Here is a 25,145-nt window from a genome sequence, read left to right on the forward strand (position 1 = left end):
GAATCAATGTTGATTACTAACACTGATTCAATATAAAATCAACTACAATTTACATGTAGATTCCCATTTGGATGATGGTTGAATCAATGTTGATAGTGTCAGTTATGGTTGAAAGTCCAATGTTTATTCAACATTAAAACAGTTTGCGCTTTCTGTTTAATTTCAATGTCCGGGTTTCAACATGGATTCAATATTTCTGCCTAACCATATTTCAACATTGATTCACTCATATTTTGCTATCTGGGTTACTTACTGTAAATCGTAATTAAACTTTGTTATGCATGTCACATGTGTATTGTGACATGTCAGAATTACGATAAAAAAAATGTTCAATATAAATCCGCTTCAAGCTAGCAGCAAAACATGTTATTTAAAGCACCGGTCATCAGTAATGACAAAACTGGACTGTTATTACTACTAAATGATGGTTCCAGTTTAACAATAGCATAATGAGAACGTTTTATTCATTAAGAAGTTCAAATATAAATGTGATCGTATGCTTCTTTAAATGTATGCCTGTTTACAGTACTGAATGCTGAACCACGGAGTTGTGGGCTTTCTAGTTGTAGGAAGATAGTTGTGTACGGATCATACCAAGTTAGCTAAAGTAATTATCATAATTAAACCTTTACGGAATCCAAGATACACTTAACCCTGTATAATATATAAAATCATTTAAACTGTATTATTTTGTTCATCTCTGTCCCGTTAGTTATCTTTTATCTTTGCCGTTACCGACACAGCCCCCCTCTTCGGCAGTGGTTCGCTCCTCACTCCAGCTGATCGGCCCAGGATTCCCCCGTGGCTCTGCCTGTCGTTGGCTTCGGCGACTCCAATGTTTCACCGTCGATTTAAACTGTTATAATCTAACGGAGGCAGTGGCCGCTCGTGTCGGCAAATCGTTCCCCGTCTAGTGAACATATCTGAAGGACAATCTGGCTGTGGTATTGCCTCTGTACGTGTCAAAGACAGGGGGATCTGAACGCAAAGGCCCTCACTCCATCCCCGGATTCACCTGCTACGCGGAGAGCTTCACGCGGAAGACCGATATGGGGGACACTGGGCGCGAGGGCAGCAAACCTCCGAGTAACGTTAACGTGATTCCCCCGCGATGCCACTGTGGTTTCTGGGGGTAAGCACATATACACATCAAATGTCTTTCTAGCAAATGCTATTTTTCGCCTGTCAACTGCTAGCAGAGTCGCTAGCCTCTAGCAGTAGCAGCTCAAACAGGGATGAGCTGCTTTTCTTGTTATTACCCCTTCCCCATTGTTTTGTAGCATTAGCTGCTAACACCAGCTGCCTCGGTAACCTTCCCCTAAAGAGGTAGAAAGCAGGCTAGGTGTGGGATAAGCTCCTCAGGTAATATGCCATGTGTGACAAAGCTAATAAACTGTTTAATACACTGATAAGCAGACATCACAGAAGACAGCTCAGTTAATCCATAAACTGGACCTGGGTGGATACCAGGCAGTGGTGGATAGCAACAAAGTACATTCACTTAAGTAATGTACATAGTACCATTTTGACGTACTTGTACTTTAGTATTCTCCGTTTATGCTCCTCTCAATCTCTACTCCACTTTAGAAGCCAATATTGTACTTTTTACTCCAGTACATTACTTGACAGCTAAATTACTAGTTACTATTTAGATGATAAGCTAATATAGAAATGTAAATCAATTATTAAATACACTTCAAATATGTATAGGTTAAAAATATCCAGCAACAGTATAAAGTTATTCAAATGAGCTCTACATTATCTAGCTGTGATATAATAGTAACTCAATAAATACATAATATATATATATATATATATATATATATTACGTATAAGGAGTACTTTCCCTTTTGGTATTTAAAGTATATTTGGATGAATATATTCTATTAGCTCATCTTTTCTTTATCAAACATCATTCACATTTACAACAGGCCATTTTAATTATTTCCCCTAATATTTGCAACCGTTTTGAGCAAATCTACTGCTACGTTGTAGACAGAAGGTAACATGTGTGATATTGACACTGATAATACAATTTTCTCTCACTACCGTTCTTAATATAATATCAGTCTTATCTGTCCTTTTGATTTCTTTTTACCCAGCATTTACCGCATCACATGCAGAATAAATGCTCATGCAGTTGTTGTTAGTGTTGTTTGAATTAAGTTGTTAGTTAATGATGTGTCACTCACATTGTAGACTATGCGTCAGAGATTATTTGTTAAAATTAAAATGTTAACCTCATTTATCAGAGCTACGATACGATAACGATACGATAATACTTTATTTGTCAGATCAAGTCTGAAATTTTACTTGCGTCACAGTAGCTCCATGTCCAACATCAACAGACAAGTATCCAGACAATACATGAAACACAAACAACAAACATTTAACATAACAGCACAATCAGTGAGAGAAAACATGGTCAAAGAGCCTTCAGCGTGCATTTGATCTGGGATTTAGTCCTGTGTTTACTGTGAGGATTGACTGATGCACAAAGAAGTGCTTCAGTCTGACTTTATTGAATCGTGGGACCCTATATCTCCGATTAGATGGTAGCAGTTCATATTCACTGTTCAGAACATGGTTTGGGTCAGAGATGATGTTGTTGGACAGCCTCACTAGGTTGTTACACTGAACAAAAATATAAATGCAACACTTTTGTTTTTGCTCCCATTTTTCATGAGATGAACTCAAAGATCTAAAAACATTTTCTATATACACAAAATAACCATTTATCTCAAATATTGTTCACAAATCTGAAAGAATCTGTGATAGTGAGCACTTCTCCTTTGCCGAGATAATCCATCCCACGTCACAGGTGTGGCATATCAAGATGCTGATTAGACAGCATGATTATTGCACAGGTGTGCCTTAGGCTGGCCACAATAAAAGGCCACTCTGAAATGTTCAGTTTTATCACACAGCACAATGCCACAGATGTCGCAAGTTTTGAGGAAGCGTGCAATTGGCATGCTGACAGCAGGAATGTCCACCAGAGCTGTTGCCCGTGAATTGAATGTTCATTTCTCTACCATAAGCCGTCTCCAAAGGCGTTTCAGAGAATTTGGCAGTACATCCAACCGGCCTCACAACTGCAGATCACGTGTAACCACACCAGCCCAGGACCTCCACATCCAGCATGTTCACCTCCAAGATCGTCTGAGACCAGCCACTCGGACAGCTGCTGCAACAATCGGTTTGCGTAACCAAATAATTTCTGCACAAACTGTCAGAAACCGTCTCAGGGAAGCTCATCTGCATGCTCGTCCTCCTCATCGGGGTCTCGACCTGACTCCGGTTTGTCGTCGTAACCGACTTGAGTGGTGGGCAAATGCTCACATTCGATGGCGTCTGGCACGTTGGAGAGGTGTTCTCTTCACGGATGAATCCCGGTTTTCACTGTGCAGGGCAGATGGCAGACAGCGTGTGTGGCGTCGTGTGGGTGAGCGGTTTTCTGATGTCAATGTTGTGAATCGAGTGGCCCATGGTGGTTGTGGGGTTATGGTATGGGCAGGCGTATGTTATGGACGACGAACACAGGTGCATTTTATTGATGGCATTGTGAATGCACAGAGATACCGTGACGAGATCCTGAGGCCCATTGTTGTGCCATTCATCCACGACCATCACCTCATGTTGCAGCATGATAATGCACGGCCCCATGTTGCAAGGATCTGTACACAATTCCTGGAGGCTGGAAACATCCCAGTTCTTGCATGGCCAGCATACTCACCGGACATGTCACCCATTGAGCATGTTTGGGATGCTCTGGATCGGCGTATACGATCAGCGTGTTCCAGTTCCTGCCAATATCCAGCAACTTCGCACAGCCATTGAAGAGGAGTGGACCAACTGATCAACTCTATGCGAAGGAGATGTGTTGCACTGCGTGAGGCAAATGGTGGTCACACCAGATACTGACTGGTTTTCGGACCCCCCCAGACCCCCCCAATAAAGCAAAGCTGCACGTTTCAGAGTGGCCTTTTATTGTGGCCAGCCTAAGGCACACCTGTGCAATAATCATGCTGTCTAATCAGCATCTTGATATGCCACACCTGTGAGGATTATCTCGGCAAAGGAGAAGTGCTCACTATCACAGATTTTTTTCAGATTTGTGAACAATATTTGAGAGAAATGGTTATTTTGTGTATATAGAAAATGTTTTAGATCTTTGAGTTCATCTCATGAAAAATGGAAGCAAAAACAAAAGTGTTGCATTTATATTTTTGTTCAGTGTATGATAGGCTGAGTCATAGAGTCTCTGACAGGGTTGACCAACAATCTTTGAGCAGATTTTTAACAGGTGGAGCAGTTTTGATTTTAAAGCTGCTGACAAACATTTGTACCAGGTAGTATTGCAGTACGGCAGAATAGACAAGATCACAGATGTAAAGAACAACAGAAGAATTTCTCTGCTCGCTCCCAAAAGACCTAAGACGGCGGAGAAAATACATTCTTTGTTTTGTCCTTTTGCACAGATATTCAATGTGATCCTTCCATGACAGCAGATGGTCAATCATTACACCCAAGTATTTGTATGAAACTCCCTGCTTGATTTCATCTGTATGGATGACAATGGGGACTTTATGGGTGTCAGATGGTGAGCCAAAAATGATTTCCTCAGTTTTCTTGGTGTTGATCTCAAGAGCATTGTAGTCCACTCGACCACCTGATTTACAGCCTGTTGGTGCAGCTCAGGGTCATCTGTGTTACTGAGCAGAGATATTGAGCTGCTATCAGTTATAGTGTTGCCTGAATCTTAGTCAAGCCTGATCCTAAAATGCACCTCCATCATTGATGATAAGAAACAAGTCCACTTCTGTATTGGCATTGGAGGTGCTTTCCACTGAGTATGTGTTTATTTTCTCTAGAGCAACACAAAACCTGGACCGATAAATTGACTTAAAAATGTGCTGATCTGGAGAAAAACATGTATGTGCAGCCACAGGCAAATATGGCAAAAGTATATTGATTGTACTTTCCTAAATGTAAAACACTTTTTTTCTTGATCTCTAAATATCAGTGGGTTTTGGACTGAAGATAAGATATTTTCATAAGAAGATAACTTCCACTTTTTCTCAATCTATGAATGTTCAAAAGACCCGGAAATTAATCAATTAAATACATAATCTGCAGACTTACTGATAATGTCAATTGTTTTTAGTTACCACCTTACTTCAGAGGATATGAGGGCCAAACTGCTCCTTCTGTACTTATGCTGCAGTCATACATCAACACATTAAGTTCAACATTTAAAAGTTTATGATCAACACTGACCCTGGAAACCTGGGCGAAGTTTGAAGAGTAAAAGATTCAGTTCAAGTTGTGTCTCTTAACTACAAGAATTGTCAAACAGTGTACCAGGCTAATGTTTAATATATCCATACAGTGCACCCATGGGAACACGTCTATGATCCTCTCAAAGTGAAACATTTACCATTAATTAATGAGCATCTGAACACATTCCTTATACGTATTGTGACAGTTTGACTTACTTTTGTAGGTTTATTGATTTACTTTTGGGGTGCCAGTCAGGTGTCTCTCCTGACATTTAAGATTTTCATAGTCACAGTTTTGATTGTCACAGTTTAGTAAGTCGGTACTGCACAAAGGTGTATACAACTCACTGCAAACACCCAGGGCATTCGATAAATAATGTTGTTTACATTTCTGGTTGTTACAGTGTGTGTGGTCACATGATATGTTCTGACTTTATTAGTTGACAGGAGGCTGTCTCATAACAAATCACAATGGAATGTGGAATTTAGGGGTGCCTGCCAAATTTTGGCAAAAGATAGTTAGATTTCTCTCACTTCTGCAGGCATAGGCCTTTGAAATGGGGCAGCCCTGTTATGGGATTGATGGATTTTGTTTAGGAATCCATTTCCTAAGTTAGATGTTTTCCTTCTCAGGCTTTGTGGTTAAAAAAGTGTGTGTGTGTGTCCTTGGATCACCCATCGGACTGGTGGACTATTACGTTATGTCAGTGGATTTAGGACGGGTAAAAATGGGAATTGGCTGGAATCACCTGTGAGTTGCTTTGTAAGCTCAAGACTTGTCAGAATGATGTATGACTACATTTGAAGAACAACTTCCTTCAGGTTGTTTTATAGCATCAGGCAGACTTTCTGACTTTTTGACTTCCACATGTTTTTTTCCGCCTCAAACTTGTTTGAAGAGGCACATTCAGGCACACCATTTATGTCTGTGATTGGTGCTCTGTAGCTAATAGACCATAATAGCATTTGACATTTAGCAAGAGATTAATGCTTGTTCTACCTTTTTGTTATTTCTCCCTTAGCACAGAAGGCTTGAATGTCTCAAAGTGATCTTTAAAAGAGGAAGCAAAAAAGATAGGGAAAGGACATGTTTACTTTTTCTAACTATGGAATCAGCAATTTTCGTTTAATGATGATCTTACTGAAGAGTGCTTTTGCAAAATGTGGGTAATAGCACATTTGGAAGACCTGTAGATTGTGGCTTTTAAAATTAACCATAACGCAATTTCATTAAATGCCTTTTTTAGATGTCTTATTTGATGGATGTGAAGATGATTCTTTTTGGCAGATAGGATGATATGTATCTGAGGGAAGCCTAGTTCTTTAAGATCTGCTTGTGCTAGTTTTCAGTGTTATCAGTGTTATGTTCCTTTTCCCAGCAGGTGTAGACTGTTTGGGTCTCTGTTAGTTTTGTGTATGTGTCTGTGTAGCTTGCCTAGAACTTGTCTCACAAAGTAAATGAAACATGGGGCTGTAATCTCCTCCATGAACCAATACAACAACAAACAACCCCCATGGCTAAATACACAGTTTCTGTTTGTTGCTACTGTTAGATTTTGGCCAATACGGGGGTTACAAAACCTAAGATAAAGCTAAAATAATTCAAATTTGGCATAAAGTAGTTATGTTTAATAATGTACAATATAGCATTGGTGGCAATGGCCTAGAGATCTTAAAGGGTTAGTTATCTCTATAACGTTCTAGCAACATCTGTTAAAGCAAATCCATTCATGATATTGACAAAATATACTTTCTGTAATGTGCTGTGTCTCCTGTTTGAAATGTGCTGTGTTGGATACATGATAAAGATGTTTATTTCTTAAATCCAATCCATACTAATACAGGGCCAAACTATTGTAAGGATTTCAAATTAGTGCATTCTGCACTAATTTGAAATATGTATGGCACTGAAAAGTAACAAAGATCTTTACTGAAAATGCAGTGGGTAATTGATGGATTGGTAAAGCAATTCCATTATCAATTAGTTTATTACTAAGCCCGACATTGTTATTCACAACAAAACTGCTTAGTATTGAATGAATTGGTTTTTGCATCTTTTGCATCCTTGATGGACTCACTTGTGCTGCCTTTTTTATTGAGGGGCCAAAACTACTTGATGTGTTCATCCCTTGTAATATATAATAGAGCTGATCACTACTGTTGTTATTTTATTTCATAGATCTATCACTGTCAGCCATGTGTGTGGGTGACCAAATGACTGTGAATGCTCTCTTAATAGACTTATATCTGTACTTCTAAAGTTATTTTGTACTTTTACTGCTCATGTCAGATGAATTTAGTTGAACTTAATTCCCTCAAAACATTTAACTTCCACTCAAGCCATGCTCCTTTCTGTCACTCAAAGTCTGAGCCCATCTTCCTTTATGTTCCAATCAGAGATTGTCATTAGTAACAGCAGTGGGCCAACTCTGAGATTCACTGATTGTGCAAACTTCACTCAGCAGTTTCTTTCCTGCATGTATCTTTCCTCATACTTTCTCACCCGTTTTGTTCGTTAATTAACCTGTGATTTGATTACGTCTGATTTTTAAGGATGGCAACAGGATATGACTTTGTTTACTCAGCACCAACTTCCTCCCTGATCGAGTCCCATGATGAGGATTCTCTTCTACCCTTTCTTCTTGCTTTCTACTTTATCTTTTATACTCAAGACCACACACCGGCAGAGTGACAGACAGTCCTCAGGACCCTACATTTAGAAATGAGGACAACGGTGTGCAACGAAGCACCCAAAATAAATAGAATGTGACTGATGGCAGCGACCGTCACGCTCAATGCACAGACAGTAAGGACAAGGGCTACAGAGGAAAAGAGAGGAGCCCTGTCAGAAGAAAGAGCCATCTGCTGTAATAGAGCTGTGCTGCTGGAATCAGCAAGGCTTCAGTGATCAGTCCCATAACAACATATTCTATACAAAATAATATCTCAATCCATACATTGGAAGGGGAAGGTATCCTAAGTTAAGGAATTTGGGCATTTTTCTCCATTTCTACCTCTTACTTCCTTTAGACCAGCTAAGTAGTTTTCATATCAGCCAACACACATGCGAAAAGCCACACATTTTTGTGAGAGAACAACTGTTTGTTGCAAAACTGAACCAACTTGTCCCACCATACTGATATGTTCAGACACTACGCTAATCTACATTGTATAGGTAAGGCAAGGCAAGCTTATTTATATAGCACCTTTCAGCACATGCTAATTCAAAGTGCTTTACAAATTAAAATAAAAGACATTTAAGAATAAATACAGCAGAAACACATTATAAAATGGCATTTAAAAACAGGCATTAAAAAGGAAAGATAATAAAATAAACACAATACATGAATAAAAGCCATACTGCAGTGGATATAAACAGCTCACTCAAATGCAGCGGCAACAAGATACGTTCTCATTCATAACACTCCGTTCGATGTCTCACTATGGGATGCGCCTCATCGCGGAGCACACAGAAGCATCAATCTCATTACGCCAATCCTGATTTGCTGGTGATCTTGACGTCAGCGTCAGGGGAAATCACCCCCTATAAGTAGCTTGCGCCACAACGCATGCGTCATTCAAACACGTCTTCTCGCTTCAGAGCACATCTCTACTGTAGCCGGGCAAGCTTCACTGTCCACAGACTAAACCCAAATACCCATTTCGGTCGACGGGCGCTCGCCGGCTACTCCTTCTGCTTCGCAGGAAGACGGTAGTACTAACGCTGTTAGTATTTAAAATCGACCTCGCCCATCTCTTACCCGAGAAAGTAAGGTAGGTCCGATTTTTTAAGCTAGCAGCACACCTGTTGCTAACTCGCTCCCTCTCTACCGACACCACGGTATCGAGGAAGTTTTTTCTTTTCTCTTCTCCACGGAGAGGAAAAGGATTAAAAAGGAGCATACTGCCACACCAGTCAGTATTCTCCGGGAATAAAAGACCCACACCGTCCTTTTTCTCCGGATTAAGGACAAGGTGGTAATACCTTTTTCTCCCGTCCCACCTGTCGAGAGCGGGCCCTCTCCACGCCGCGAGGCGACCAGGATGGACGCCCCTCTCCCTCACACCAGAGGAGTCAGGTGGCTCGACTCTGCGGCTGCTGGTTGAAGATCTCGGGCACAGGCACACACCAGGTCTGTTCGTCCTGCCTCGGGCTGGAACACGCCCGAGGCCCGATCGACCACCCCGGCTCATGCGGACATTGTGTCCGCTTCACCGTTAAGAGCCTCCGCCGACGGTTAGCAAGACAAGCTAGCCTGTCGGAACAGGACCCCCCCATGTCCATGGACCCGCCGACCGGCAGTCAAGACACGGGGGCGTCCGCCACAGAGAGTGAACCCCTCTCCGTGTCGGTCTGGGGCTCATTATCCGCTATGGCCACAGAACCGGAATCCCGCGCCCTGGCAGGCCGGGACCCGGTGACGACAAGATACGTGGGAACGGATTCCCGCACTTTACCAAGCTGGGGCTCCCGGTTAGACCTCACCATGGTCTCACCCGTGGAGGATGTCCTCGAGCTGGACTACGAGGAGGACGAAGAGGAGGACGCCCTGGCGTTCCTCCTGTCCGAGTCGGATGAACAAGAAGAGGACACCTTCATGTCATCGGCCCAGGCTGCAAAGCCTGGAGCGAGGGCTGCTCTCCCGGGCGATAGCACACCAGCTTCGCCCGGTCTGAGCATGGACCTGCAGGCCATGTGCAAACGCGCTGCGGTCAGACTCAACGTTCCGTGGCCTGAAATGGCCAAGGAGACCTCCAGGTCCCGCTACGAGGGGAAACACCTTCCCCAAGCAGCAGGCAAAAAGAGGCAACTCCTCCCGGTCTTCCCGGAAATGTTGGATGAAGTGTCGGTCTCGTGGAGAGACCGGCCCTTCAGCAACAAGGTCCCAATCCAGGGTGCCTCCTCCCTAGACTGTGACGGGATGGAGAGGCTCGGCCTGCTCCGCATACCGCCCATGGAACCGCTGGTAGCGGCCCACCTTCTACCGAAGGTGGGCCCGTCACCAAGCAGAAACCCCACGCTGCCAGCAAAGTCGGACCGCTTTCAGTCTACAAGGACTGAAAAGTCCTACAAAGCGGCAGCGCTGTCCGTCAGGGCCCTGAACGTGTCCTCGCTGCTAACCGCCTACCAAGCGGAGCTCTGCGAGGACCTGTCGGGTAGCCCGGGAGCAGCCACTCTGGACGAGATGGCAGCGGCCACGGACATTTGGAAGGGTCCAGCCGCTGCCTTCGCAGCAGCAGTCCTTCACCCAAGCTGTCTCGAACTCTGCTCGGTTTAAAGCACCGGACAAGCAGAGGTCGCATCCCACCCCGAGTCCCCAGCCCAGGCTGGAGACAAGGGCAAGTTGGCCGGGAAAATCTCCGGTTCCGGCTGCAGCTCAGGCTCAGCCAACCCAGAATTTCGGCCAGCAGTCGAGGAAGAAGAAGCGAGCGGCTCAAAAAATGAAAAGAAAATCAATGAAGCCAATAAACAGCCTGTCAATTGTTCCCCTTCTGAGAGTAGCTACGGCATCTCTCAAAAGGCGGATTATTGGCGGGTCTGTGAAGGCACCACCGCACGCGCAGTGCCGGCTGGGACTTTAAGGGCACCACCGTCACGCGCATGCGCAGTGCCGGCTGGAGCTGTGAAGGCACCACCGTCACGCGCATGCGCAGTGCCGGCTGGAGCTGTGAAGGCACCACCGTCACGCGCATGCGCAGTGCAGGCTGGAGCTGTGAAGGCACCACCGGCACGCGCAGGTGCAGTGCCGGCTGGAGCTGTGAAGGCACCACCGTCACACGCATGCGCAGTGCCGGCTGGAGCTGTAAGGGCACCACTGTCACGCGCATGCAGTGCCGTAAGCGTGACATCTCAGCTGGCTCTAAGGAGCATACAGCAGGAGATACTCACGACATCTGCCTGGGCTTCTCAAAACAGTTACGGAGCGTCCACACTACAGCTTCAAAAAAAGCTTGGAGTGTCTGGAGCTTGGGGATTTTATTCAAGCAACACGACCAACAACCAATCACATGAATCTCCCGCCCCCGACATACAAAGCAAAAAACCCCGGGGATTTTATGGGAGCAATATATATATATAAACTCCCCAAACAGGCGAAAACCTACCAGTTTCACCCACTGTCTCTGCCACCTCCCTCCATGCCTGGTTCCTCCGGTTTGTATCCCGGTAGGTGAAGAGGGTCTGGTCATACAAAACCGGGTGATTTGCTACAGCGATAGTTAGTTTCTCCTCCAACTTTTTTTGAAATATAGAAATGAACAGCGGGATATCTCTCCCAGCTTAGACGCGGTTTGATTGGCTACGGCTTGAGCTGTCAGATTTTCCGAAACGGGATTTGATTGGCTGGCGCTGGCTACTCCGGCGGAGACGGACCGCTCTGCTACCCACAATTCAGTTCGGCGAAAAAGCGAGGTAACGTGAGTCACCCCATTCAAAGTGAATGGGCAGATTGGAGTTGTCGACGCTGTAGTGTGGACGGGCCGTTACACATGATCTGTTTTCACAAGCCCAGAGAGAGTCAACCCATATTCTGAAAGAAGGGTTTTATCTATAATGCCCGCCGAGCAGAGTCTGATTACGCGGACAAATGTCCTCGTAAAGCACCCGCTCAACATAGGTCTCATAATAAAACTAAACCCCGCGCGCCACGGCGTACGGAGAGTATTGGTTATTATGTAATGCGTAGTGGCACGACACCCGACTTTTCTAGTACGGGACACGCCTACGAGTCCTGTCCTTTCACGGAAGGTGGTCACCACGGACGCATGTCAGACAGGCTGATAGGGTATTTACGAAGGTCGCCCGGTGAGAGGTCTCTAGAGCAGAGACCTCCAGCGGGCGCACGTAAATTACTCGGAGCTTTTAGCGGTGGTCCCCACCCTAAAACGCTTCCTGCCTTCTCTCAGAGGACACCATGTCCTCGTGAGGACAGACAACACGATATCGTGTATGAACCGCCAAGGGAGGCTGCGTTGTCTCCAGTCACACACACTGGCACACAAACTGATCCCTTGGAGCGGCAGATGTCTCATCTCTCTGAGAGCGACACAGGTACCGGGAGTGATGCACCTCGGGACAGAACTAATGTCCAGAGGTGCACCACTCTATGCAGACTGGACTCCACATCCAAGGATCGTGAGTCCGCTGTGGGTGCGTTACGGCAGAGCCGCGTTAAATCTGTTCGCATAAAGAAAAAATGCTCAATGACAGCTGTTTTCTTTAATGCACGATTTAAACGCACTGTTAGGCGGGACGCACTCGTACACGATTGACCTCCGGGTCCTCTGTACGCGTTCCCACCCCTGACTCTGTTACCCCCAACTCTGGCCAGAGTGAAGGAGCAACTTATCCTGATAGTTCTGCCCTAGCCCGCAATGTACGGGCTGGCGGAGATATATCAGCTGTTGTGCGGGCAGCCATGGCAGCCCCCACCACGCAGGGACAGATTGTCTCATGCGGGGGGGGGCGATCCTTCACCCACGCCCAGAGCGCGGGGCACTATGGGCCTGACCCGTGAGTGGTACAATCTGAATACAGTGGGACTCCCTCAGAAGGTGATAAACACTATTCAGAGTGCGAGAGCTTCCTCCACCAGGTCTCTTTACGACTGTAAGTGGAGGGTGTTTGAGGAGTGGTGCCTTCAAGAAGGACACATCTCTTTTCAATGTCCTGTCGGGGTGATTTTATCATTTCTACAGGACTTGATCGATAAACACAGAGCTTTCTCCACGATCAAGGTGTACCTGGCTGCTATTGCTGCATGCCATGTGGGCTTTGAGGGTAAGACGGCTAGCCAACATCCTTTGGTCCGCCGTTTTATGAAGGGAACTCGCAGGCTCCTCCCTGTCTCCAGGTCGCTGGTGCCCTTATGGGACCTGGCAGTGGTTTTAAATGGGCTCAGAATGACCCCATTTGAACCCCTGGAGGGAGCTGACATGAAACATCTGTCACTCAAGACAGTGCTGTTACTGGCCCTGGCATCCGCCAAGCGGGTCAGCGATATTCATGCACTGTCTGTACATCCTTCATGCACTCAGTTCGCCCCAGGGCAAACGAGAGTGTTGTTGAAGCCCAACCCTGCCTTTACACCAAAGGTGGTTGGTTCGTGTACCCCAATTGACATTGAGGCATTTCCTCCGCCGCTGGTTTCCTCCGGGGAGCAGCAGCAGCAGGATCTGTTGTGTCCAGTCCGGGCTTTACACACACATATATGGACAGATCAAAGGAGCTTCGTCTTAATGACCAACTCTTTGTGTCCTGAGCTAACCCTCACAAGGGTAAGCCCGTTACTAAGCAACAGCTCTCCCACTGGATTGTGGAGGCAATTGCTTTGGCCTATACGAGTCAGAATTTGCAAGCACCTTCGGGTCTGCGGGCTCACTCGACTCGGGGCCTGGCTACATCCTGGCCTTTGTTCAAGGGTGTTTCCATCCAAGACATCTGTGCAGCGGCGAGCTGGTCCTCGCCGCTCACTTTTGTCCGCTTTTACAGGCTAGACGTCTCCGCTCCAAGCGTGGCCCGAGCAGTGCTGGGCACTTTGTTGAGTCGGGACTCTACCTGTTAAATTCTGGTTGATCGGTGATTTTCGAGATAAGCTTGTCTGGCAATACGGGAGCTACAATTTCCCATAGTGAGACATCGAACGGAGTATTATGAATGAGAACTATAGGTTACTTACGTAACCCCAGTCTTCAGAGTAACATGAAGTGAGATGTCTCACCAGGCGGCCCTCCTTGCTATGGTGAAGCGAGAAGAGGTGTTTGAATGACGCATGCGTTGTGGCGCAAGCTACTTATAGGGGGTGATTTCCCCTGACGCTGACATCAAGATCACCAGCCAATCAGGATTGGCGTAATGAGATTGATGCTTCTGTTTGCTCCGCGATGAGGCGCATCCCATAGTGAGACATCTCACTATATGTTACTCTGAGACCTGGGGTTACGTAAGTAACCTATAGTTTTTAGTCTGGATTTAAAAGTATTAAGAGTATAGAATCATTGCCTATTATACAGAGACAACCGAATATTCTTAATATTACCGATAACTGTGGACTTATTGTAGACAGTATATTCACTACTACTAATTCCTATACTACAGTAAAACATGCAGAAACATGTGATTTTAATTCAACTCATTCTAAGGTTATAAGCAGGGGCACAAAGAGTTGAGAAAACATGGTCTCCAATGAGTCTGCGTTTTGAAAAGTTCAAATGCAAAGCTCTGGTTTATCAGGTTTGTTAGCAAACCTGCTTCACTTACCTACCAGCAAACACACCACATACATAGTGATTATAGGTTCATGGGTGATATACGTACACTATTTCCCTGCTATAAAATGTCGATGCTAGTCATTCTTCACTAAACACTAGTTTACTATGACTCTCACATTTAGAGAAAGCATTTGTGAGCCTGTTTGAACAAACAATGACACTCATCTGATTGAATGTTAATATTGAAAGGTGCTTGATCTTGGTTCAAAGTGATTGCTGTATATCTAATCTGTAATAACTGTGTTCACTGCGTACAACTTAGAAAACGGAGAAATAACTGTATAGTGTTTAATATGTAAACTGAGTTTTTTTATTTGATTTTCCTGTTTGGTATACGATTTGCAGAAAAGTCATACCTTAGCTAATGTAGCCTTTAAGCCAGTAGCTGCTTAGACCATGACAACCTCATCCAGCATGGCAGCTTTGGATTCAGTGAATAATTGAACACTAGCCTGGATCACACCCTTCATCTTGGATTTCCCTTCCAAGATCCCGAATGAAAAATTAAGTCTGAGCCTCGAAGTTGAAACATGTTACTCTTGCTGTGTGGATACCCACCAGCAAAAGGCATAATGCATTTTTTTTGCATCCTGCTCTGAAGTTTTTTGGAAATCTTATACAAGCTTTGTGATTAACACATTTGTTTTCCCCTCTGCTCTTTTTCTCAGGTCGAGCAAAACTAAGAATCTCTGCTCAAAATGCTTTTCAGGTATGTACTTATTTTACTGTTTGCTTGTTTGGTCGCCTTATTCTGTGTCTAATGTGTGTGCCGTGGACGGGGTCAACAATGTTTTCCGCTGTAGATGTTCCCAAAAGACCTTGACAAGTCGAGAAAGTCTGAGAGAGAAAGTGGAGTGTTATGTTCTAACCATGGTTCTAACTAATTCAATACTCTTTGAAACATTTTCATGTCGGTCACATCAGAATATGTTGTCCCGTCTTACTCAGTTTGCTATAGTTAATTCTCTTACTAAATCACAAACTGCAATATAAGTAGAAAACTATGTCCATTTAAATAAGAATATTTAAATGAAATTGAAAGGTGCCCCCGAGTTCCCCATATGCCACACTTCACTGATCTGCTGCACAAATAAATAAACAATCCATACCCCATATCTGATAGATGCACTCAAAAATGTTTCAGAGAGGCACACAAATGTGTTATCATTTGACTTTTTTTCACAGACATTCAGAAGAAACAGCCAGACAATGATTGTGCCCCAAAGGCCTCCTCAAGCTCCAGTAGCCAAGCAGACGTCTTCTGTAATGAACCAAACAGCAGCATTAGTCAGACACTGATGTCGATGCCAAAAGCATCTGAGGACCCGTCGCCAGAGGAGACGGGAGCGCCATCTCTACCCACTCAGGACGGTAAGACAGCAGGTAATCTGACAGGAATAAAATGTGTCTTTTCATCTGAAATTGTTTAGGAAAAGGGCATCTTGGCGGCCTCCATTTTTCTTTTAAACTATGGTCTCCTGTAGAACTGTAGGTCTATGTCATGCGATCTCTGGTGTGTAATACTTGCTTCCACAGTTTGAAGTGTGTTTTAATGTATATTCTTTCATTTTAAAGGTCTAACCAGTAGAGTAGTGTAGCTTCAGTCCAGGGCACCTTTCTGTGTAACTACCAATTTCTACGAGCAGCAGCTGCAGTGCCCCTGCTCCGGCTATATTTGTCCTCATGGCACAGATAGAGAGAATGATAGGAAAGGGTATCCATTCAGAAGTGAAGGTTTTAAGAGGACACCTGCAATTGCCAGTTCATCGGTCATTGCTGTACAATGACAAGGTTATTTGTGGAGGCCGTTCCAGGACAAGACAATAAAGTGGCTACCAAATAAATGTACTAAACAAATGTGCCCATACTAAAAGGGTCCAAAGGCTTTTTACAAAGTAGGTGATTGTTGCTGATTTTTTGCTAGAAAAAGACCTTCATCGTAATTAATTTTCAACCTGACAAACACATTAATCTTTTTTCAAGTTAAACTCTATTAAAGAATAGGTCAGCCGTCCCTCTGCTTGTTTTAATCTGATAACATTCAAACTGTGTCTGTGTCTGTCACATTCTCTTTAAAAAACTTCAACAACAAAACAAAATTGCTCACAGCATTATTAAGGATTTCACACAACCCAGTCATGTTTTTTTTACCGTATGGAAATCAATAAGAAAATATCCAAGCAACCAACAGAAGACTCTCAAAGCATTTCTGTCCTCTGGCTGTAACAATTATAAACTGTGTCCCTTTTTTAGAGTAACCTAACAACTCAACTTCATTTGTCAATCAGTGGCAGTGAGAGGTATCATGTTTTTATACCGTTGTTTTGCTTCTATTTTTGGTGTTCGTGGTTCAAGTTTGAATTTTCAGGACTTTTATGCAGTTTGCAATTTAATCTGTTTCTTTAGATGATTTATTGTTGAGTTATTTATTGCCTTGTTCTAAATCAATAAAGCCAGAGCACATTTTATATTATTGTACACCTGTGATATGAATTACAACAAAGTCTTACAAGTAAGAAACTAATGTTCCTAGGTCCTCTCTTTTCTTCTATTTTCTCTTCACATAATTTCTCCTTTTCTTTTCCCTTTTCTCCCTGTTTCTCTCTCTCAGAAGCATCGAGCACAGACACAGTCTTCAGTTCACTCTCCACTCCAACAAAACGCTCCTTTGAGTCAGGTAGGCATGGCACAACGTCCATTATTGTGTTTTCACTGCCTGCTTGCCATGTCCACTTAAGGTATTGGACTGGGGGACCATTAGCATAAACGCCAGTGGATCGATCGCAAATAGCCAGGTTAATTGTACTTCCAGTGGAAACAGCAGAGGGAAGGATATTGGGGACGCAATAGAGTGTATCTGTGAAAATGTGTAAAGCTAATCAAGTGCTTACTAGGGGAAATGTTGGCTACAAATATATAAACATATACATACAGTACATATATAAAATAGACTTACAATACAGATACAAATTGTGAAGGTCACACAGATGGGAGCAATGTAGCTCAATGGTTGTCACTGTCATTTCACCACAATAAGGTCCATTTCCCAAACATTTAAGAAATATTTGTCATTGTTTAAGAGAACAAGTGACACACTTCTGAGAGAGCTAAAACATAGAGCATGCAGAGATCTGAACTGAAATAATAAATAAAAAAGGGTTAAATGTTCATATGTGTATTTTGTGCCTCTGCTGGGACATGTTTCCATGCTGTAATGTTCAAAAAAGTATTTATTTTTCTCATACTGGCTGTTCTGCTGCACCTCTTTTCACCCTCTGTCTGAAAATCAACCCAGTCTGCTCTGATTGGTTAGCTGGCCGGCTGTATTGTGATTAGAGATGTCCCGCCCCTTAGCCTATCACGTATAATGTGTTGGAGCGCTAGCCAATAGAAGCGCAAGTATTACTTAGTCATGTCACTATGTCGCGGAAGTATACTAAGGAGTTCAATCAAGGCGTTTCAAGCAGGGGGGGAGTGTGTGGGAGAGAAACTCCCTCAGGAGGGAACTGTGGGATTTGAGCCTCTGCAGACCATTTACATGCCCTATATTACATTTCATTTCATTTCAAACCTTTATTTATACAGATAAATCCCATTGAGATCATTGATCTCTTTTTCAAGGGAGACCTGCTCATTACATATTACAGGAAAAGGGAAAAGCTCCGAAAGCATCAAAGGCCTCTTTAAACTAACCTTATACACTGCACACTTTCTTCTAGTGTACATGTATTTGATTGTGCTTTGACCCTAGGGTGACACAACCTACTGCACTCACACACGTGAAAAACTGGCACATGCCTTAGGACAAGTGCAGAGTAGGCAAAGCTCAGCGATGGTGTGTGAACATGCTGATCCTTGTCTAATGCAGCCGGATCTTGTGAGCACATGCATCCATGTGCCTGAGACTATCTAAAGGTATTTGAGTTGAAAGCCTGCATACACCTTTGTGCAAGCTATTACACTATTAAATCAGTTTGTAGCTCAAATATTTCACACACACACAGAAAAAACTACTTGTTGACATTTCCCCTGGTGTAAATTGGCCACGGAGATTTAGTAGGATAACAGGAGGCAGTGCACAACACGCACTTGCACATGTACCGACACACATGCTCTCACACATACAGGGATCGATGGGGGGGCTGGGGGGATCTGGCTGCTCAGGTTGGCCTAGTTCTCAGAGATTTATTGAGCGCTGATCAGCATTCGGCCGGGCCAGAGAAAAAGTCTGCAGGATTGATGAGAAACGCTGAGTTTAAATTCCAGCCGACCAGTGGAACCTCGCCACACACTCTCACTGTCTCAGGTGCGAGGTGGAATGTAATTTAATGCAGGATAATCATTCATCTCCAAAGCACCTTTTTATTTAACATAAAGATTTGTTTTTGCCCCAGCGTGCCAACATCTGTTCTCTCCTAGTTTATATTAAATTGAAGTTTTTGGAGCCTATTTATGAAGGTCGTCAGTGTCTCTCTCTTTAAATTCTGGTTAAAAGCTGCTATCCCGGACACACAGGAGATTAATGCTTTTTAAGATTATTATATGGGAAAGGGGTCTAATAAGAGGTTAAAAAGCTTTGGCTGTAAGTATATTGCTAGATTCATTATTTAAAACATTCTCTTGGAGGTCGACTAACTGTGACGTTTGGATATTACTTGGACCCCAAAGCAGAGACTGACAAAAATAAAGTTTCAATGTGTTTAATAAACGAAGGTAGTCCAAGGCAGGTACTGACGACAGGGAGCTGGCTGGCCGTAGTAAGTCCAAAAACAAAGCTGCGGGAAAATGTTCCCGACAAAAACTCAAAAGAAAACTCCTTAACAAACTGTGAAGTGAACAAAAACAGACTCCAGGCTGCAGTAAGGCACTCCGGACCACGGAACAGCATGTAAGTGAGATGAGGGCCAGGCTCTTAAAGAGCAGGTTGATCATGTGAGTGGGGACAGGTGTGCCTCATCTGCAGCCAGGAGTCTACCAGCCACGCCCCCTGTCACACACCAGCCCTGCAGAGACGGAGAGACAGAGTAGTGAGGGATAAAAGGAGCAAACAACAAGTAAAACACAACAACAAAAACCCCATGCAAAACATAACACTAACCTTCACATGCTTTTATATCTTTCCACAACAGAATACAGATTTCTTCATAGCTATCTATTTGCTTAAATCTTAAAACCATAATTGGCTGTTTCGATTAACACTGCCGCATGGTAATGCTGGGGTGACATCAATTGGTCAATTTCTAACACATTACTTACGTATATTCTGCCAGAGATAGATATTTTCTGTTGCCATTATTACACAAATCTTCAGTAGACCATCTTTTCTCTATCAGTAGTGAGTAAAGAGATGTGACAGACTTTTGCATTGTAGACACATTTCAGCGCAATCTTAATCCAAGACATAATTTAAGAGTTGCAGTTATGGAGCTCCACGTGCAGCTAACAGCCATGTTTTCTCTTTTTCTCTTAGCCTCAGAGTCAGAAAGCGATGTTTCACCCGAGAAGCGAGCAAGAGTGGGGGACGTGCCAGAGGGTGAGGAGTCTTCATCGTCATCTATGTCTGCATCATCATCAACCTCGTCTCGCAGTGGCTCCAAACAGCGGAGCCGCAAACGTTGCCATCGCTGCCAAACCAAACTGGAGCTGGTTCAGCAAGAGCTGGGTTCCTGTCGCTGTGGTACGATGATACAACTCTACACGTATAAGCATAGCTTATAACACGTATATTAACTCATGATCTGATATATACACTTCCATACACAGGCCCACTCACACACAAGAGCATTTGGTAGTTATTATTGTCTTTTATTTTGTTTCAAATACATGAAAGATGTTAGTTAATTTTGGTTATAGGTTAGTTCATTTTACATCCAGTGCAATGAAATGCATCTCCTACCTGTCTGTTGATGGAAACATCGATGACCAGAGTGCCTTTGCCAGCCTTAGGGGAGCATTACAGAAAGCCTGAATGTTCCAAATAGCACATAAAACATAAGCCAATTACCACGAACACTAATGCAGTTGAAAGCAATACTTGGCTTGCTAATCAACTTGTTTGCATACAAATCAAAGTACTTAAAAAGTCACAACTCTTCACTTCTTAAAGACCATCTGCTTAAACCCACGCAATCATTTCTAAATTGGAAATTGACTTTCCTTTTTTTCCACCAGGCGCTGCCTAATTCACCATCCATCCTTAATAGCCCAATACTGAAAAAATGAAAACATGCTTTTTACACGCTGAAGGGGAAATGGTGGCAATTATAGTGATTTCTGACTATTGCGGTAATTGCAGATTACTTTGCTAATGGGTCTGCAAAATGTTTCTCAGTGTAAGCCAAGAAGGTCTGATAATGAGTTGAAAGCACGAACGATTCTCAGATAATAAATGAGAGGGAAAAAATAGAGCAGAGTATCTGATCCAATGTTGTCACAGCCGGTGACTTCTGCTGTTACACAGTGACTATAATACTCATCTGACTAGATGTAAGTATGTCAGAGAGGGAAGGCACAAAGACTTAAAAAGCTCATTAGATCATACAGATTCTCCTCTGACATTCAGAAGTCTGCATTGGCCTGGCAGTTTTCCATTTCTTTCATTTTGCAATGGTCCTAAAATAAGAAAAACCCTACAATTCATTTTCAATAACCAGTAAACTGTGTTGCTTATCTGACTCCAGTATGGGATATTAAGCTGTGGTATTTTGAATGCATTGTAAATTGAGTAAGTTATCATTCAATCACCGTTAAATGTTATCACACAACAACAAAAAATGCTCAATTACATAACACGTTTATTAATTCATGTCTTTCCTAAAATAACTATGTTTAAAGGTTTTCTGCAGTGTGGGTGTGTGTGTGTGCATTCGTGTGTGTGTGCATTATTAAGCTACTTTTATGAAATTGCTTTTCTTCATTTTCACCTTAGGTAGAATAAATATTTAACACAGCTTGGATTTTATGCAATAAAACTTTGGAAACTTGAAGCTCACTGAACACACATAAGTTTAGGCATAAATCCCATTCCAATGATCACCACATTTCCTCTTGATGTTTTACAACTCGGCTGGATTCTTGGTTCAGTTAAATAAATCATCCGAAGTGACCATGGTGTTAAATGTTTTAAAAGTAGTTCTAATGGAGGAATCACAGTTTGTTCTTCCTTACTTTTGAAAATAGTGTAGTTAAATAGTGGTAAATATCTTATCAGTGCCTTTAAAGGAAGTTTATTTCTGTGGGGGCAGTTACTTCTGAGACAAATGGTGTAATGGAAATGAGTTTCAGGCAGCTATAAAAAGTGCTTTAAGAATCATCATTATTTGTCATCAAAGCATTTTTCTGTACACTTATTGCAATAGGCAACACAAAGTTCCGATTTCGACTGTTGCCCACCCCTTACATGGTTTATTACCGTGCCTAGCATTCATTTTTAAACCATGAAATGTTAAACAACTTTCCACTCCATGTGTGTGCGCTGTAATGACATCGTTTTTTAATTGCATAGCAACCAGCTGTCATACTGGGCTTTTAATCACCGCTCATTGAGTGCCAGCAGTGTTATTATGTGTATTAATGAATGAATTTAAGACGATGCGAGCTAACGAGCTTCTGTGAGCTTAACGAGCCTCCTACAGCGGCAGAGCCTTTGTTTAGAGTGATACAGTAGAGACAGGGAGTCAATGAGAGAGATGAGGGTACTCTGCTTTGTGGAACTGAGTCAAAAGAGGAGGCTATCAACGATAGTCTTCTCTGGTTACAATACCTTTTAATGGTTGAAAAGCAATACATATTATCAGCCCTTGGCTATTGAAAAAGACTTGCAAAATCAACCTGTATTTGCATTTACAGGGTTGTTTTTTAACGTTTTGTATTAACTACAGTTTTTTCAATATGTATAGATGCATGGTTTATGTACTGTCTACATATCGTACTCTCTATTCTGCATGCGGTGTCTCCTTCTTCAATTCAAAGGTTTTATTGTCATATGCACAAAGCTACAGTGTAGAAATGGCAATGAAATTCTTCTGACCTGATCTCCTCCAACAATGCAACATAAATAATAAAATACAAAATAAAAGGTAGTGCAAAAAGTCAATAGAATATGGGATATGTACAAGAACAGAATATGAAATTAAATAATGTAAATTAAGACAAAATGAAATACGGTTAATTGCGGTAAGTAAAATTCAGTTAGTTAATTTAGTAAATGGACATTAAGCATATTAACACTCTCCCTCTCCTACACCCCCCGCCCCGCCCCACAGGGTATGTCTTCTGTATGCTCCACCGGCTCCCGGAGCAGCACGAGTGTCTGTTCGACCACCTGGGCCGGGGGCGCCAGGAGGCGGTCCTGAAGATGGTGAAGCTCGACCGCAAGGTGGGCCGCTCCTGCCAGCGCATCGGAGAGGAGTGCTCCTGAGCTGCTCCCTCGGAAGAGTCTCCGTGGTCGGACGGTGTCTTAGCACCAACAGGGATCTGATTTTAAATTAGAGTTTTCTTCTCATTTTGTTTATCAACATTTTTGCAGGTTTTTTTGGATACAAACCTCCACACTTTGCTTTTAAATTATGCTCGCTCCTTTGAATTGCCCCTGTCACCCACACTCGTTTTTGTTCTGCTTGATCATATCCCTGCTGCTAAGACGCCTTTTGGAAAATCCAAACCCAGGAATGACAGAACAATACAGAGCAACAGGAAATATACCATTTCTTCACTTTTTTGCAACTCCTGACAACTCAAGTGTGAGCAGAGTAAGAAGGAAGAAAAGGATGATGAGAAGATATCAAATGCTTTATACAGGTGTTTGTCCCAGAAGCCAGTTTCTATACTATATAACTATACTCTTTACCTCAAAAAATGAAAACAAAGAATGAAAAGAAGGAGGAGAAAAGGATTGTTACCCTTTGTGTACACTTCTGCTATGGCGCTGTGCTCTTTACCTCAAAATCAGACAGAGCTGCTTTGTACTCCAAGCATGGACTTTGTGAAGCAAGCCAGACTCAGTTTAAGTCAGTGTCTTACCCCCTGGCCGTCCACTACCCATACTCCTTTAGAAAGACCTGTTAATCATCCACCTCAGGTTATAAGGATATTAAACCCTCTCCTCACTGACTTGCATCCCTCTCTCTTCCACACCTTTGTACTCCTTTTGTTTGGTTTAAGATTACTCTGGAAAGGTTTCTTCTCTGTGGACGATGAAACCGCGTCGGTAACTCCAATATTCAGGACTTGCATTATGAGATGGACTCAAACACATTATGTTGGTGGGAGTGAGCTGGCGTCCTGAGATCGCACACGGATCTGTGTTCAATGCTCGGATGTGATTTATCGAGGCTTGATTTGTCGCAGATTTCCTCTGTCTTCCTCTTTTTGTCTCTCTCTCTTTACTCCCTCTTACATAAGGACATGTCTTCTGTTCCCAGCAACATGAGGTTTCCATGTGCTGGTGTGTACAAACAAACAGGAAGACAACATTTACAGGGCATGTCTTGTATTAAAGTGTGCGTATGATTCATGACTGGACCTGAAATGTCTGTATTGTACACTTCCACACATCTTAGAGCTTTCCAAATACACACACACTCACACACCTTTTTATGTTTTTTGTTCTCAGCGGTTCACATTGAGGGCAAGATCACACATTGCTGTACACTTTGAGTTTGGGCTGAAGCTGAGCTGGCAGAGCGTCACTCAGAGGTTCCTGTTTTAAGATGGGTGATGGTTATTGTAGTTCAGGTTTCTAATATTGTCTTCAATTATCCACATTTTGAAGGGGATTTAACACAAGACTGTTCTTGGGTTTTCAGTACTTCAATGCCCCATGTTTTCATTTCCAGCCAGCATGATGAACTCACATGCGTTCTCCTTCTCCTGCCTTTCACTTTCCTTTCTCACCTCGCCCCTTATTGATTGCTCTATTTCTCCTTATTTCAGCCGCTCTGTCTCCCCTCCTCTCTCTCTCTTGCTATAGAGAGGGAGGAGGAGGATAGGGCGAGCAGAGTACTGAAAGTTAAAATCAGCAAATAATTACTTTCCAAATGTTTTCCTGGTGGACTATGGAAGGGATGAAGAGAAAATGCATAATGAATGAATATTCTGTATCTTTAAAGAAAACCTTATTTAACTCCTTTTTGCTTTTGTCGAGCTGCTTTTTTGTTTTTGGTTGTAATGTGGTTATAATATGGGAAGATGAACGTGGACAAATTCTATATTTTTGTTTCCATTGCTTTACTTAATGCTTACCCTTTCCAACAGTTTCTTTTACTGAGAAAGAATAAACTGGATTAGACAAAGTGTGAACACCTGTAGTGGGCTTATTGACGTGATGGATGAAAAGTTGAAGGATTGTTTGCAGAGAGGTTTTATTTATATATTTCTACTGTGTTAGATTTTGCAGACATGAGAATCAGATGATACACTTTTTGTTTAAATGCAATGGATGCGAGTGTAAGCCGAGGTTGGTTAGCGGTCTTCTTACAGCATGTTCCTGGCTCTCTGCCATGTCTTAACATCCTGCTGATGTTTTAAAGTAATGCAGACGTCTGTTTACTGCTCACAGAGGGCTGCTATAAAGCTAATCTCATTTACTTTAAC

At 43.0% G+C, this 25,145-nt stretch overlaps 1 protein-coding gene across 2 annotated transcripts; it reads left to right on the forward strand.

The window, feature by feature from the left end:
* The first annotated feature begins 767 nt into the window (after positions 1 to 767).
* zfand3 (zinc finger, AN1-type domain 3) lies at positions 768 to 24,851 on the forward strand. Of its 2 annotated transcripts, none has more exons than XM_034075933.2 (6): positions 768 to 1,132; positions 15,221 to 15,261; positions 15,738 to 15,935; positions 17,164 to 17,229; positions 20,023 to 20,229; positions 22,817 to 24,851. In XM_034075933.2, exons 1-6 carry the CDS (start codon positions 1,050 to 1,052, stop codon positions 22,969 to 22,971), a joined length of 750 nt encoding a protein of 249 aa, XP_033931824.1. In that variant the 5' UTR covers positions 768 to 1,049; the 3' UTR covers positions 22,972 to 24,851. The 2 variants fall into 2 exon arrangements, with proteins under 2 accessions (XP_033931824.1, XP_033931834.1); XM_034075943.2 differs by having other exon boundaries at positions 15,738 to 15,923.
* The last annotated feature ends 294 nt before the right edge of the window (positions 24,852 to 25,145 follow it).

Source organism: Pseudochaenichthys georgianus, chromosome 3 (assembly GCF_902827115.2).
Source record: "Pseudochaenichthys georgianus chromosome 3, fPseGeo1.2, whole genome shotgun sequence".
NCBI lineage: Eukaryota > Metazoa > Chordata > Actinopteri > Perciformes > Channichthyidae > Pseudochaenichthys > Pseudochaenichthys georgianus.